Below are 14,970 nucleotides of genomic sequence, written 5' to 3'. Positions count from 1 at the left end.
AGTTGCTGTTCACTTAGGCTACAGACTTAAATAATAAGTGATTTGCATAATTCGAATACTCGGAACTTACTTGGCTAAAATGACACATGGCTTTTGTTTCTATTGTATGTTATGTTTTTTGCGCTACAAATTTTGATCTACAACATTTAGACATGAAATATTGCTTGGTATTTTACGCACGGTAAAGGCTTTTTGATTTGTATCTTGTCTGAGTGCTAGTTTAGTTTTAGTTTTAGTTTTAGATATCGCATAGATTTATATGTGTACGTACGAGTATATATGTACTATATATTGTGTTCGTGTGTTCTGTGTATGTGTGTGTGTGTGTGGAGAGTGTCTACTATACTCGTACGATATATGTATGTATATAATTATATATAAGTTAGTTTTGCTGAAGCATTGCCTGCCGCTAATCTAGTTTGTTGTTAATACTTAGAATTGCTTTCTTCGAATTGTTGTTAATCAGTGGCCAAATACGCACACCCATGTATCTCTCTCTCTCTCAATCGTCGATCGTCTATGGTATGGCTTAACATATAGAATTTATTTTAGTTTTTTGTTTTTTTTTGTTTGTTTTGTAAATTTAAAATCTCTACTAATCTACATTACAAAAATTGTTCTTCACTGGGTTCAAACGGGGCTTCGCTGCAATCGTTTGCTTCCTCCCCTACGTTTACAACATTTTCCGTCGTACAAAAACAAATGCATATTGTGTGTGGTGTGGTAAAAATGTTTCTCCTTTTTCCTTCCTTCGTTGTGACATACATTGATAGAAAAATTCCAGTTTTCTTTGCGAATTGTTTAGATTTTCGATTGTTTTTTTGTTTTGTTTCCTTTTCATGATTTCATTTCAATTAAAAAGTTATAAACTTTGCGAGTGAGTTATTCTTGTGTGTTAAACTAAATTGCACATTGAGTTAAATTTCGAACGAAAGAATAATTAAGTATTATTTACATACAACAAGAATTGTATTATTGGGGGGCTTGGCTTTTGTTTCTTTCTGAATATTTACAGCAGCACTTGTGAGATGTGCGGGAAAATTGAGAGCTTGGTTTGGGCTTAACGACTTAAAGGAGATACAGACTTAGCTTAGAGGATGATACACTGACACTGACTGTCCTGCCCCCTAGTTGACCATCAGCGTGTGCGACTCCATGGGCGCCGCCGAGTCGTACAGCGTGTCCGTGTCCTGCGTGGGCTCACCCTGCAGCTGACACTGGTTGGACAGGGTGCCAGCACCACAGTCGCAGAAGAAGCTGTTGGAGATTTGGAATATTTGGTTGTAACAATGCACTCCACAATGCAGTCCACTGCAAACAAGTGGGGCTACTCACCGATCGTGTCGTATGAACTCGACATCATGGCCTGCATGACAATTCTTGATGCAATTGACACAGATGGCATTCCGGTCGGTGGTGTTGCAGGTCTGACAGCGATAGAAGTCGTGCATGGGAAAGGATGTGTAGCTGCTGATTTTGTAGAGGCACTGGCCACTGGAGACGGCCTTCTCCACCTCATCCTCATTGTTGAAGATGTTATTGCCGCGTGTGATGGGCTGAACGCCGCTGGCGAGGCACAGCCCACCGAACTTGTTCTTGAATATCTGATTGTGCTCCAGCGTGGCCGTAGCATTGTTGGTGATCTCCACACCAGCCGCCTGGCCATCGTAGATTCGATTCCGTCGCAGTATCGGATGCGATTGCGTTGAGATCAGCACACCGGCTTGTGTGTTCCGGAAAATGTCGTTCTCCTCAAGGATCCCTTTGCCGCCATTGAAAATACAGATGCCACCATCTCTGCCATCGTAGATCTTGTTCCTCTTGAGGGTGGGATTCGAGTCGGTTTTTATCCAAACGCCCGCCATGGCATTGTCGAAGATCTCGTTCTGCTCCAGCAGCCCCAGACCACCGTTGTAGACGAGGACACCGCCATTCTGGCCACCCCAGATCTTGTTTCCCCGTATCACTGGATTGCTGCCCGTCCGGATCTGCACGCCCGAGTACAGATGATTGAAGATGTCGTTGTCCTCCAGCTTGCCATGACCGTTGTCATAGAAATAAACGCCGACCTGTTTGCCCGAATGGATTCGATTGCGCCGCAAGACTGGAGTGCTGCCAGTGGTTATCCAGACACCAGCCAACGTATTCGAGTACACCTCGTTCTCCTCTATCAGGCCCTGGCCCTTCTCGTGCACATAGATCCCACCGTGCTGGCCATGATGGATCTTGTTGTGGCGCACTATGGGATCGCTGTTGGTGCGTATTTGGATGCCGGCCAGGGCGTTTCCATAGATATTGTTGTGCTCGATCAGGCCACGACCCTCGCCAAAGATATACACACCGCCCTGATGGCCGTTGTATATCTCGTTCTTGCGTATGGTGGGATTGCTGTTGGAGGTTATCCAGACGCCTTTAAGAATAAGATTTCAAGTTAGAAATAGTCACTCGGTGATTGGGGATTGCTTTATCTACTTACCTGCAAAGTTATTCGAGTGAATGCGGTTCTCTATGAACTGCCCCAGACCGTTTTCGTGCACATAAATGCCCCCCGTCTGGCCGTGGTGAATCTCACACTTGACCACGGTGGGATTGGCACCAGCCTTCACCTCGAAGCCGGCAATGCGATTGTTGTGTATATCGTTCTTCTCGAAATAGCCCTGCAAAAGACAAATACAGACGTATAGAGATCCCTGACAGAGGAGAAGAAGCTGCCTCTTACCATTCCATTTTCGAAGGTGAATATGCCCACATCGCGTCCATGGTGTATGTGATTCTCGCGCATGATGGGACTGGCAAAGTTCTTCACCCAAATGCCGGCCAAGGCATTCCTACTGATCTCGTTGTGCTCGTACGTGCCCTGGGCATAGTCGGTGACATAGAGACCCACATTCTCGCAGTCGCTGATGTCACAGTTGCGGATCACGGGATTGGCGTTGACGCCGCCGACGCAGACGGCAGCGCCCACCACAGAGGTGGACCGGATGATGCAATTGTCCACTGTGGGAGAGCAGTTTTCGCCAATGTCGAGGCAATAGTGCTTGTGGTGGGAAACGGTTGACGTGACCTCCGGCGAGAACTTCAGTGTGAGATATCCCACGTAGGCGTACTTGGCCCCCTCCACGAACATCACAGTGGAGCCGGCCTCCCGTTCGAGGATTACAGATTCGGCAACATTGCCGGGTGCAGCTCCCACCAGTGCCACATCGGAGTCGATGAACAAATACTCGGCCTTGTAGTGGCCAGCATGTAGGAATATCAGTGGTCCGGGATGCTCCGTCGGGGCCACTGGCTCCTCGTAAATGTTGACCAGAGCATTGACACTTGCACCAGCACCGCCACCCGCGGCACTGGTGTTGGATAGACCGGCAGAGACGACATTACCAGCGCCAGCGCCGGCCCCAGACACGAACACTCCCCCCGCGGCAGCCCGTTCCTCGGGATAGTCCAGGGCCGCCTGGATGGTGTTGAAGAAAACTATGCTGCGGCCAGAAGAGCGCTTCTCCTGGTAGCCGGGACGCACATGCACACCTCGGTACAGCTGGTGAAAGCTCTCCTTCCACGGATTCGCAAACTCCGACTCCTCGGGCTTCTCGAACACGAACTTGCACAGCTCCGGATTGAACAGGGGCAAGTCGTACTCGAAGACGGACTGGTAGAGTCGCTTCCACAGCTCGCTATCGTTGGCGATTGTGTTGAAACGCTTGCACACCAACGCCAAGCGGCAGAGGTCCTGCTCCATCAGATAGGAGAAGATGGCCAGAAGCACTTCATCGGCCAACTCGTACTGCAGATACTGGGCAGCCGTGGGGGAGCCGCTGCCGCCTGCTGTGGCTGTGCCACCACCAGTTACCTCTGTGGCGGGCGCTGGACCCGCATCACCGCTTTGGGTGTACAGGCGTCGCGAACGTTTTCTGGCCGGAAGCATGTAGTTGTTGTCCTCGATGGCGGCGCCGACTGGCAGGGCGCCGCAGTGCTGCTGCGGCACGGAACTGTGCACATTGGGTGGCTGGGCGAGAGTGGCTCCGGTGGTGGGGGCATTGTTCACCGGGAATGTGGCGCTCGTAGAGGGCGCCTGCACGATTGCGGAGGATGAGGACGACGAAGAAGTGGATGATGACGAAGACGACGAAGTGGAAGATGACGATGACGAGCTGGATGGCGAGGAGCTGGGATTCACCAGGGGCGGTGAACTACTGGATGGCCCGACGAGTATAGCGGAGGAGGAGGGTCCAGTGGAGCACCATTGCTCGTGGCTGCTGGCAGAGATCTTGCGCCGCAAGTCATACGGCGACTGATGACTGGAGGCGGCGGCAGCAGCCGCAGCGGCGGTGGAGGACGACGTGGCGGCTGAACTGGACCCCGACGTAGATGTGGCGCAGGTGGACTTCGATGAGGATCCCCCAGGCGCTGCTGATCCTGCTGCTGCCGTCGGTGTTGAGCTAGAGGATGTCGAAGCGGCACCACCGCCAACGCCACTGGAACCGGCGCCCGAACTCTCCGTGGTGTCCATCATCTGTAGTGCATTGTAAAAGTTGCCAGAGAACCCAGAGCCACTGGCTCCGCCCCCTCCACCCGAACCACTTGTGCCTTGTCCGCTGTCAAAGTACTCGGACGAGCCCGAAGTAGATGCTGCAGCAGAAGCAGCAGCAGCTGCCCCTCCGCTTGCCCCTGCACCAGCACTGGTGCTGTTGGAGGAGCTGGCGGCGGCCGATGATGACGATGATCCACTGGCAACGTTCTGCTGCAGCATGGGATCCATGATGTTGCCCGTGGGACGGTTGGGCATGGCGATGCGGTTGGCTCCTTTCCGTCGCGAGCGGCGCACGTAGGTGCGTGACGAGGTAAACGAGGCGCTCGGCATTTTCTTTACCTGCTCCTGCTCCTGCTGCTGCTGCTAGAAAAGATCTCGATGAGTGGTCTGGACCAAGTCTTTTGCGTTTATCACTTCCGTATTCGTCGAGTTTTCACAGTTTTCCAACCCCATATGCATACGCACTCACACTTGCATACACACCGAAAGACACACAGAGGCACTCATTTATAATTCAGCGAAGAATTTTTCCATTCACTCTTTTACGGCGGACGGCGGATACCTATCGACACTGGATCACATATAATTTATTTATGGATTGATTTAATTCCGGCCAAGGGATTCCATTCTTGTTGTAATTTATCTGTCGCTCTGCTTCATCATCATCTGCTTCTTCTTATTGTAAATGCGAGTGTGTGTGTGTGTCTGCTTGTGGAGTTTTTCGGGGTTTCTATCCTTTGTTTCTCCTTTGTTTTGTTTTATTTGGTTAGAAGAGCTACACTAGCGAACGCACTTGCCTACTGCTATCTCGCTCGCGCATTGTTACTTTTGTTTCCTCTTTGCTTCGTGTTCGTATTGCTTCACGTTCAGCTTTCTTTGTACGATTTTCTTGTTTATCACTTTCATTAATTGGACCACCACTGAGCAAACTTTGTTGAGCACTACTGCACTACTCGACACAATTTTAATTACTTTATTTTATTTCTTTATGGCAAAAAATTAAAATTAATTCGAGAGCCGTAAGCAGTGTGACCGCGGATTTATCGTTAAAATATACCGTCCGACCCTCAGAAATATACCAAAATATACCGTCTCATTTTATAAATATACCGTACATATACTGACAAATTCAAGTTCCATATTGCTCGATTTTGATATTCCGTGGAATATTACTAGCTATCTATATCTCTCAGCTCTGCCCATATAATTTTATCCAAATAATGAATATATTTTATACTTGTATGGCTTATTTTAAAGACTTGACGTTTACTGTTTTTGCCTCCATTTTGATCCTTCAACAAGAATATAGCGTCTTGTATGATGAAAAACCGAACTTAGCCCACTTAAGCCCACTATTTAAATAGTTCAACTACTTGAGGTAAATGGCGGAAAATATTAACGATTGTAAATTCTTCTTGTAGATTCATGCCATCTTTCATCTATACTTAAAAATAACCACGCTAACTTTCATTTGAACTGCGTTAAAATTATTAAGTTATTATTATTTTCGGTGGAAAATTGAAATTCCCCCTTGGTTTATAATAGGTTAATAGTTCTACGTGAAGGATTGGTAACCATATTGCTCAATTTTGATATTCCATCGAATATTATTAGCTAGATAGAACTTTCAGCCTTGCCCACATATATTTATCCGATTAGTGAATCTATTTTCTGATTGACTGGTTTATTTTAAACACTTGCTTTTATTGGATCTTGTCTAAAAAAAGGTTTTAGCGAAATAGGTCAAACAAAAACAGGTGTTAGCGAAATAGGCAAAAACAAAAAACGGAAGGATAGTCATTCATATTACTCAATTTATAGGTTCCGTTGAATAATGCTGGCTAACTAAAACCCTCAGTTCTGCTCACATAATGTTAAGCCGTTGACGAATACATTTTCTACAAGATTGGCTAGTTTTTAGTCCTTGCTTTTATTGTATTTTGACCAAAACAAGGCTTAAACAAAATAGTTAAACATGAAGACATGATGCGTGTATAAAGATAATGTTCAAACTGTTTTTAAAACGTAATTAATAAATAAATGTTCTCAGATTGATATGCTTTAGACATATTCATGCATTTGATTAGTTTTCTGTACATATATCCTGATCCCGATATCAATTTTTGGTCTCTGAAGTACCTTTTAAACAGATACTGACAAGTTTGATATTCCGTTTCTAGCTAGCTGAGACACTCAGGTCTGAACTCATAATTTCATTTGATTATTTCATCAATTTCCTAAAGGACTGACTAAATTTAAGTTCTCATCTTTATCGTATTGCCCATAAAATAAGGTTTAGGCCAAAACAATTTCCACTTAATTCAATTCTTTTCTTTTTTATTTTCCACAGGGATCTAAAATCAAGCGAAAATTGTATATTTTTTTCTTAAAAATTGTTTGTTAACGAAATTTTGTTGTCTTCATTTAATTACGGGATACAGGATCTTCGTGTCGAACGAATCACAGCCTCTGGGAGCTCTTGGTGTTCTCTCAGAGCGAATAAAGTGCATTATTGTAAGATGATCTCCAAGTGTATTGCGGCTGTGGAGAAAATCGGCCTGAAGGCATACCGTTATTTCCAGCCACCGACCCCTGAGCCACCGGTCGTCGTCGTCTCGACCTCCCACTGCGCCCACTGGGTGGGGGTCCTGGCTGGGCATCAAAATACGACGCGCAATAAATGTTGGAGTGGATCCGGAAGGACTGCTGCCCACAGAGCAGGCCATAGAGCGACCTGCTGCTGAAGGGGCAGCCCGTCAGGAAGGTATTGGGACTGCGACGTATGGTATTGGGATCCGATTCGTGGACTTAATCTGAATTGATTTTGTTGCTATTTTTGATATTGCTGCGCGAGGAATCGGACACCGCGGCACTGCTTGTGCTGACCGAGCTCAGCTCCCAACTGAAGCCCGAGTCCTCGGATGCCAATGATGGTAGAGTGACATCTACCCTGGCAGCTTCCGGCTGTTGCTGTTGCGCTTGATTGCTGCTGTTGTTGTTGTCAGATCGGAAACGTTCTCCTCCGAGCAGATGGCGTGGCTGTTCCCGTCAGCTCTGCACTTGTGTAAAGTCTGGCGCTCGGCCCAAGGATTGATCCACAAAAAGCAGGAGAAGTGCTAGTCGTCGCTGGTCCGCCAAAAATGACTAGCTGTCATTATCAGCAGAACAGAAAGGTACAGTACCTAATAAAATGAGAGGGAATAAGCCAAATAAGACAAAAAAAATTTTATAAATTAAAATTTAGTTAACCTTTTCAGATTCGACGAACATGTGCGCTATCGCTCAGCAGGATGTTCCACAGCGCGGTCCACAGCAGGGACTGCAACAGGGGCCGCCTCAGGGTCCTCAGCACAGTCCACAAAGTTCAAAGTATGAACCTTAAATTACAAAAAAATTTAATTATTTTTCAAAACTTTTTTTTTTTTAATTTTTTGTACTTTTTAACTGGAATCCAAAAACACAAAACTAAAAATTAAACAATAAATTTTAATGTTCACTCTACTGCTCCTGGTTTCAGACTGACGAGATTCGTAAAACAAACATGTATTCCATTTTTTCCAAGAGTTTGAACTGACTCAAGGCTAATGTGATGATATTTATTTAAACAGTTCAACTGTTCCTGAACTGAGCATAAATTATTCAATGGTCATTATTTTCGGTGGTATTTAAATATATACCCCCTTGGTCTACAATAGTTTAATAGCTTAAAAAAGGTTTTAGCGAAAAAGTTCCAACAAAAAGAGAACATAATTTAAATTTAATCGGTTTTTACCGATTCAAATAAATATAAAAATATACTGCCTCAATTTAAAAATATACCGCAAATATACTGACGCAAATATACCGCAAAATACTATTATACATATTTCTCGTTTTTGATATTCCGTGGAATATTACTAGCTGGCTAGGACCCTAAGCCCTAAACACATAATTTTATCCGATTCTATAATCAATTTCCTACAGGACTGGTTAAATTAAAGCTCTAATTTCTATCCTATTACGTATAAAACAGGTGTTTGTTGCTCACTGTTTTTTCCTCTAAATTAATTTCCTTGCATTGTAATTGCGTCGTTGCCAGATCGGCATGTTTTATCTAAGCAACTCTATCTAAGGGTGACAGTTCAAAAAACTAGTTAACCGTAACGGACGCTTTTGGTCCATTTGAAATGTCAAAATATTCGGTGTTGTTTTGGAATTTCTGAGGAAATAAAATTATTTTGGAATGTGTCCACACGCTGTCCGGGAATGGCTGGTGCTTCTTACCATGGAGATGTATATGGATAGGTTTATGAAAAATGGCTACGACACAATTGCCCAATGTAAGCTAATTGTTCCGCGGGATCTTAAAATATTGGGCATTTACCATCCAGGCCATCGTAAGTTGCTGGTAGATGGTGTTCAACTAATGAATAACGCGCCAGAGCGCTTTATATGTGTCGGGCCTCGTCAGGAACACCATCACAGCACCACATTCGAGAAGCAAGAAAGGTTTCACTGTGAGCCCAAGAGTTCGGAAGGCTCTGCTGATAGTGACGATGAAGTGGATAACAATATATCTGTGCGCACTGTTAATGACCGTACGTCCCGATGCGTGCCAGTACCTATACCATCTCAAAGCGTTAATCCCAATACATCGAAAAACGCCTACGAGGTCTCAGAAACGACTCTGATGCCAGCTATCAGTTTTAGTGTCTCCTACACGTGCGTTGCTTGTCCAGACTTGGCTTTCAGGAGTACTTCAGAATTGCCGGAGCACATAGTCCAGGCCGAGGATGGGAACACTCATAAGATTGCACCACCTTCGAGAGAGGCGGCTATAAAGCTGCCCAATAACGGCAAGATGGAAGATCCCATGTAGTAAATCGATATCAATAAAACTAGTAATACACTTGTGATCATTGGTTAAGAGAATCGCCGTACCCAGCTCTGGGGACTTACACTCTTGGGAGTGTATTTTCTGGAGCAATGCTGCCAGGCTACAGGCAAGCCATTGAGGTGGAAGAGGTGAACATTTGGCCATTATCACCAGGAGCACGGGAATCAAGAGGTACAAGGCTTTGCGACTGTTCAGACAGAACTCAATGCCGTTGCCAATCACAAAGGTCGAGAAGGTGGGCTTACGCAGCTCCAATTATATCCTTGCGCCTTCCAGTTGCTGTTCATGTTTGACCCCGAAATTATTTTGCGAAACGTTTGAATCTGAGTGTCCTTTAGTTGGCTGCCAAGCAACAATTTAAGGTCGTAGCTTTCGACTTCCCTATGCAACCAGAGTGGGTGGGGTAGTGAGGACTCTGCATGGTGTTTTGTCATTGTCATTTTACGAAATGTTTAAACGGCTTTATTCAATTGTCAGCATTGAACTTTGAACACGCGATCGTTAAGGCTACCAATACCAGCTGACCGTCAAACTGAAACTCAAACTCAATGCAAAACTATCCGAAATTCTGACGTTTTTGTGAACTTCCAAAACTACTACACTTAGATGCAAGTTCATGTCTCAACTTTAAATCATGTTACGCCAATTCATTGCCCTCTGTACGGAAGAGTACTATTCCCCTACTGTCTATTTGGGGTTTCAGTGGCAGCTGTGTAAATATTCACCCACTGACCCAGACCCACATGACTAAGGGCCCGCATCTATCTATCATATTTTTGATGGTCATAATGGGGAAAGTGTACTCCAAAAGGGTCTCCTCAACTACAATTATGAACCGTACTGCAGCGGACAAGTATCCATCTCCAATGGCATTTGCCCTGATATCTTTTTGAGGCCATTACCCATATCAGACCCTTGGTAAGGACATTTGGTATTCGGCGTGTTTGGCATTACGTTGTTTTATTTTTCTTCCTTTTGAGCTTGCTTTTCTGTGTATTGTTTTGGTGTGTTGTGCTTTGTGCTCTCCGTTTAGTGCCTGGGTTTCCTTTTTCTCGCTCTGTCGGCAGTGATAATGGCATACGCATCCCTTTGACACGCCACCCCTAGAACTAGGAGAAAGAGACAGAAGAGGAGCAGCAGCAGCAGCAGCAGCAAGGACTAGCCCTAGCTCTGGCCATATGTTCTCTACGGGCCCCCGGATACCGGGTGCCCCCCTTGCCAGTGACCTCAATAATAATTTCGTCTAATTGCTTCGTAATTATGCCGCGCACATGGTTTTCTTGATTCGCCCGCTGTTGGTAATTCACTTCGCCCCTCGCCACCACACCACCACCACCACCACTAGCTCTCTTCCTCTCCGCGCTCTCTTTCCCTATCTCCGGTTGTGCGTGCCCTCCCTGGGTGGCTGAGCAGGATGTGCTTGGCGGTGGGGCGGTGCAAGTGAGGTGGCGCTTGCTGCCCAGAGTCCGTACCGACCCGAGGCGGCCATTTTGGCATGCTATTATTTGTCTCTTTTGTTTTGCGCAATTTTTCGTCATTTGCTTCATTTTCTGTCATTAGAAGCATTTAACTTTTTGCTGTTTTGCCTCTTTCCGATTTGCCTTCATTATTCATGCGGCACTGGCTACGGCTATGGCCACGATTTCAGGCAGGCAGTCAGGTCTCTTACGTACCAGCAGGGTCTCTGAGAATGGACTCTCGTTTATGGGTTTTGCAGTCATGTCTGGTCGGGTTCACCGTAAAAGTTGACAAAGTTTAAGCATATATTAAGGAAAAACCACAACACACACATTTAAATTAATATTTGATTATTAGATTATATAGAATTCACTTTGTGGGAAATATAATTAACATAATTATAGAATATATTTATTATCAATCAAATTAAAGACCACTTTCAATGGCATACATATTTAAATCTGAGTGGGGGCTTTTCTCTCGGTGGGGCACCTCAGTTCAAGACTCTGACTGGAATCTTTCGTTCGATGGTAAACCAATTATTTGAGACTCTCTATTTTTTTAGATCACCCAAACTACTCCATTGAGATGTCACATTCATTAAAGGTCTTCCCTGCATCTCGGGTTGCGCCGTAGCACGCGTATATCCGGAGCTAAGAGGCGTATCAATGTGTGTCAATGGGTTGTTGGCTTCAATTGAATTCCCATGCCTGCTGGGACCTGGCCAAGGACCGCGGCCCGAGTGAACTTTCATCCCATTCAGGTGTGCACCACATGTCAAGTCATTTAGATCGTATCACTCACATTTTTAATGACAACTAAATGCGAATGTCATTTCGAGAGGAACGGACCTCCTTCCTTCCCTTCCCATCACAGCATATACATATATGTACGGATATATATGCATAATGATGGAGTGGGGTGAGTGGGGTCGTGTGTCAAATGTGTGTCTCGCTCTTTGGGCACAAGTACGTCTAATGCGAAAAACTTTTAATTGAGTTTAAAATTGTATGAAGAAAGCGAAAAGGACGACCGAACTGAACTGAACAGAACAGAAGGACCTTTGGAAATCGGCAACCGTAATTATGCTCCAGTGTGTGCGTATACGTACGCAGTTTTTGAAGTGTGTCGGTTTCAATCTCGGTAAATTGCCCATGAAATATTAACTTTACCATAATGAGACGCCATTTTTATGCCTCCCAATTTGGCTACCCAAAAATGTGGCAGGCAGGGATGCGAGTGTGTGCCGTGCCCCTCGCTCCAACCCCATTTTCCGGGGCCATATAAATTGTCGGTTTTATGTTCTCAGCCTTTAGCTGGATAACATTAATGCACCTGTCCCTACATAATCCAATAAAAAACAAAAAAGAGAGAGAGAGAGAAAGAGAAAAACTGGCATAATCCTTCTTATTCAGCGGTCAAGCACCGTACATAAAGGACCAATTCTTTGACCCAATTATGGCCACGGAATTGTGACACATTGAGGCCTTCTGCCGGCCGCCCCGTTTCCCCTTTCCACCCGATCTTATCCGGCTTCGAATGAAAAATGACTCAATTTGCAATGGCTGACGCCCACTGGCCACTCCTCCCCAAACACTTGCTCGTTGGCGTCGCCATTACCTTTACCGTTGCTCCAATGTCCAACCTTTAATAAGAAGTAATTCCTTTGCCCTGCGATAGCCAGTGGCGAATGACTTGGCTTAAAGGTGCAATTCCTTGCAGTTCCCCATCGACAAATGGCTTTTGGCCAACAATGGGGCCACCGCAGCCCAACCACAAAATAATAACCTGACAGAAGACTGCTGTGTAACTATAAGATATATTCCTTAGCTAAAATAGCCTTCAGTAAAGGAGGGAGTCCTTCAATACACAGTAGGGGAGTCTCCTACAGCACCTACCATGGACTATCTATCCATCTATCTGATTGGCATATTCTGTAGTGTATCTTCAACAATTTTGCCGATCTGCTGGTACACATTATGTACCCCTGCGACTATATGTTTTTGCTGTGTAATGTCGAGGAAATCTAAATAAATATTGTTAACAATTTTGAGATTTATTTCACGGTTGCGGCCGCCCTTTCTCCACATGCAAAGGGTGTGCATAAAAATAGCGAAATGGAAAAAGTGGCAGCCAAGGAAGAAATAAACTGCCTTGGGTTCTTAGGTCCTAAAAGAACCACACAATGCACGTTTAATGTCATTTAAAACGGCAATTACTCAGCACGCTCTCCGCTCCGGCTCTGTCTGCGGCACCGAGCGCCAATGCCCGGCACACAGAAGCCCCCAGAGTGAGGCAAGGCGAGGCGGGGCGCTTGTCGTTGCACTTGACTGTGCCTTCGGTTTCGCTTTAATGTCACTGCATGGCCGCCGCAATTATTCAGCAAGCACTTCGACTCTGATTCGCCGCATGCGATTCTTATGCAAATGGAGGCAGGCAGACCCATGCCAGGCAGGCGACCCTTCCGGTGCCATAAATCGACGGGTCTGCTGGCCCAGTCTTATATTCTAATTAAAAGCCACATGGAAATGCACAGAGAAAGAATCGAAATCCAAACACGTACTGGGGGGACATGCAGGTCACGTGCGGCCCACAACTAGGCCATCCTCCGGCCGGACTGCACAAAAGGCCTTATGAATGGCTGGGATACCACCCCGGGGATGGGCATCCAAGTGACGTTTCAGAAATATGCCGTCTTGGTGTACATTTAATTACATATTTAATTCGTTTAGGGAAAATTCAAATTTTGGCTGGGATCACAGGGAATGGGTATCATTGCGCTTTGCCCTTGGACCTGCCCTTCTTCGGTCGAATGTAGGTGCTTATGTAGAAATTGGTGAACATCACGAACATGAACGCAGACATGGTGCAGATCAAGTAGATGACGCCCCGAGACGCATTGCAGTTGGGCTGCAGGCCGGTGTAGGCGCAGTGCAGGAACATCAGCAGGAACTGGACCAGCTGGGTGAGGGTCAGGTACTTCTTCCACCAGAGGCTCTCCTGGAGATTGCGGCTCTGGGAGGAGGCATAGTAGTAGCCGTACATCACGATGTGCACCAGCACATTGAACATGCAGATGAAGTAGACATGGCCGCCATGGCCATAGAATCGGATCAGCATGTGCGTGGTCACCGCCATGAATACGTGATGGAAGACGTGCAGGAAGGTGATCTGGCGCTGCTTCTTGCGCAGCACGAAAAACACCGTGTCCATTAGGTCGAGCACCTTGTTGAGGTGGTACACATAGGACAGGGTGCGCTCCGTGGACTTCATTGGGTGATCCTGCGGCAGGACGGTCATACAGCTCAAATTGTACGGCCTGGCCACGAATATCAGATGGATGCCCTGGTCGGTGGCAAAACAGATTCCAGTTAATGAATAGCAAATACCTTCTTGAGCCGGCTTACCCATATTAGCATGACCGTGTTGTACAGGACCTGGACGATGTTGTACACCTTGAGGACTCCTCGCAGCTGAAGAGCTTCATGCCTTGCCATAAGCTGCCCCCCCAGCTTCAGGACAAACAGGAGATAGAGTGCGATTATGGTCGCCAGGGGCCAGGCACTGTTGACCAGCGGCAGTGGGACAGGATCCGCATAGGGTTTGTCGAACACCTCGAACATTTCCGTGCCGTACTTAAGGGGGTCCGTCCAGAGACTAGTCCCAGAAATGTACCTTTGCTTTATAGTGTCTGCCATTGGTTGCGTTCCTCATTGATAAGTGCATGCAAATCGTGTGCTAATGGGCCGTATGGAAATCCAATTGCTTTCCAGTGGACTACAAAACCTCGGAAACTATCGTCAAATCAACATATTACCCTGGGCCTACATAGATGTGTACATATGTACTTCATTGTCGGAAGAAAAGTATATTCATGAGCCAGATAAAATATTGTGTGCCCTTCATTTGAAAACTAAGAAAAAGCATACATTGCAGACACCTACAAAGAGTCAAACCTCCACAGATTGTTCTGCACTTTTACCAATACCTATAATAGCTTCTTTCTTTTTAGCTTGAAGTTATTTATTTGGTTGCTATTCTGCAGTTTTTAGCAAAGGGTTAACTATCTTATTCCATCTTATGTGGAGTAGTGAAAGCAGAGTCC

The 14,970-nt window shown here is 45.8% G+C and overlaps 3 protein-coding genes and 1 long non-coding RNA gene across 4 annotated transcripts; 1 reads left to right on the top strand and 3 right to left on the bottom strand.

Annotated features, from left to right (window-relative positions):
- Window positions 1–121: 121 nt before the first annotated feature.
- On the bottom strand, window positions 122–5,532 carry FBXO11 (F-box protein 11). Its single transcript, XM_001358537.4, has 4 exons — window positions 2,720–5,532; window positions 2,477–2,657; window positions 1,336–2,410; window positions 122–1,257 (listed from the first exon to the last, which is right to left on the bottom strand). Exons 1-4 carry the CDS (start codon window positions 4,859–4,861, stop codon window positions 1,128–1,130), a joined length of 3,528 nt encoding a protein of 1,175 aa, XP_001358574.2. The 5' UTR covers window positions 4,862–5,532; the 3' UTR covers window positions 122–1,127.
- Window positions 5,533–6,886: 1,354 nt separating this feature from the next.
- Window positions 6,887–8,100, bottom strand: LOC26533088 (uncharacterized). Its single transcript, XR_001451693.2, has 3 exons — window positions 7,969–8,100; window positions 7,781–7,908; window positions 6,887–7,713 (listed from the first exon to the last, which is right to left on the bottom strand). It is a non-coding gene; the product is annotated as an uncharacterized lncRNA (long non-coding RNA).
- Window positions 8,101–8,643: 543 nt separating this feature from the next.
- LOC4801494 (uncharacterized) lies at window positions 8,644–9,426 on the top strand. Its single transcript, XM_001358536.4, has one exon. It carries the CDS (start codon window positions 8,754–8,756, stop codon window positions 9,387–9,389), a length of 636 nt encoding a protein of 211 aa, XP_001358573.4. The 5' UTR covers window positions 8,644–8,753; the 3' UTR covers window positions 9,390–9,426.
- A 4,128-nt stretch (window positions 9,427–13,554) lies between these two features.
- On the bottom strand, window positions 13,555–14,650 carry LOC4801488 (elongation of very long chain fatty acids protein F-like). The gene is made up of 2 exons (XM_001358534.4): window positions 14,273–14,650; window positions 13,555–14,210 (listed from the first exon to the last, which is right to left on the bottom strand). Exons 1-2 carry the CDS (start codon window positions 14,561–14,563, stop codon window positions 13,638–13,640), a joined length of 864 nt encoding a protein of 287 aa, XP_001358571.4. The 5' UTR covers window positions 14,564–14,650; the 3' UTR covers window positions 13,555–13,637.
- Window positions 14,651–14,970: the final 320 nt, after the last annotated feature.

The sequence above is a fragment of the Drosophila pseudoobscura genome, chromosome 2, assembly GCF_009870125.1.
Source record: "Drosophila pseudoobscura strain MV-25-SWS-2005 chromosome 2, UCI_Dpse_MV25, whole genome shotgun sequence".
Taxonomy (NCBI): domain Eukaryota; kingdom Metazoa; phylum Arthropoda; class Insecta; order Diptera; family Drosophilidae; genus Drosophila; species Drosophila pseudoobscura.
The sequence above is the reverse complement of the archived record's forward strand: the minus strand, read 5'-3'. Positions and strand labels throughout refer to the sequence as shown.

Coding starts and splice junctions, on each gene's coding strand:
- FBXO11 (XM_001358537.4), bottom strand. CDS start 4,861: ATGCCGAGCGCCTCGTTTACCTCGTCACGCACCTACGTGCGCCGCTCG. Junction 2,658..2,719: donor TCACCTTCGAAAATGGAATG/GTAAGAGGCAGC, acceptor TGTCTTTTGCAG/GGCTATTTCGAGAAGAACGA. Junction 1,258..1,335: donor GAGTTCATACGACACGATCG/GTGAGTAGCCCC, acceptor AATCTCCAACAG/CTTCTTCTGCGACTGTGGTG.
- LOC4801494 (XM_001358536.4), top strand. CDS start 8,754: ATGTGTCCACACGCTGTCCGGGAATGGCTGGTGCTTCTTACCATGGAG.
- LOC4801488 (XM_001358534.4), bottom strand. CDS start 14,563: ATGGCAGACACTATAAAGCAAAGGTACATTTCTGGGACTAGTCTCTGG. Junction 14,211..14,272: donor ACACGGTCATGCTAATATGG/GTAAGCCGGCTC, acceptor GCCACCGACCAG/GGCATCCATCTGATATTCGT.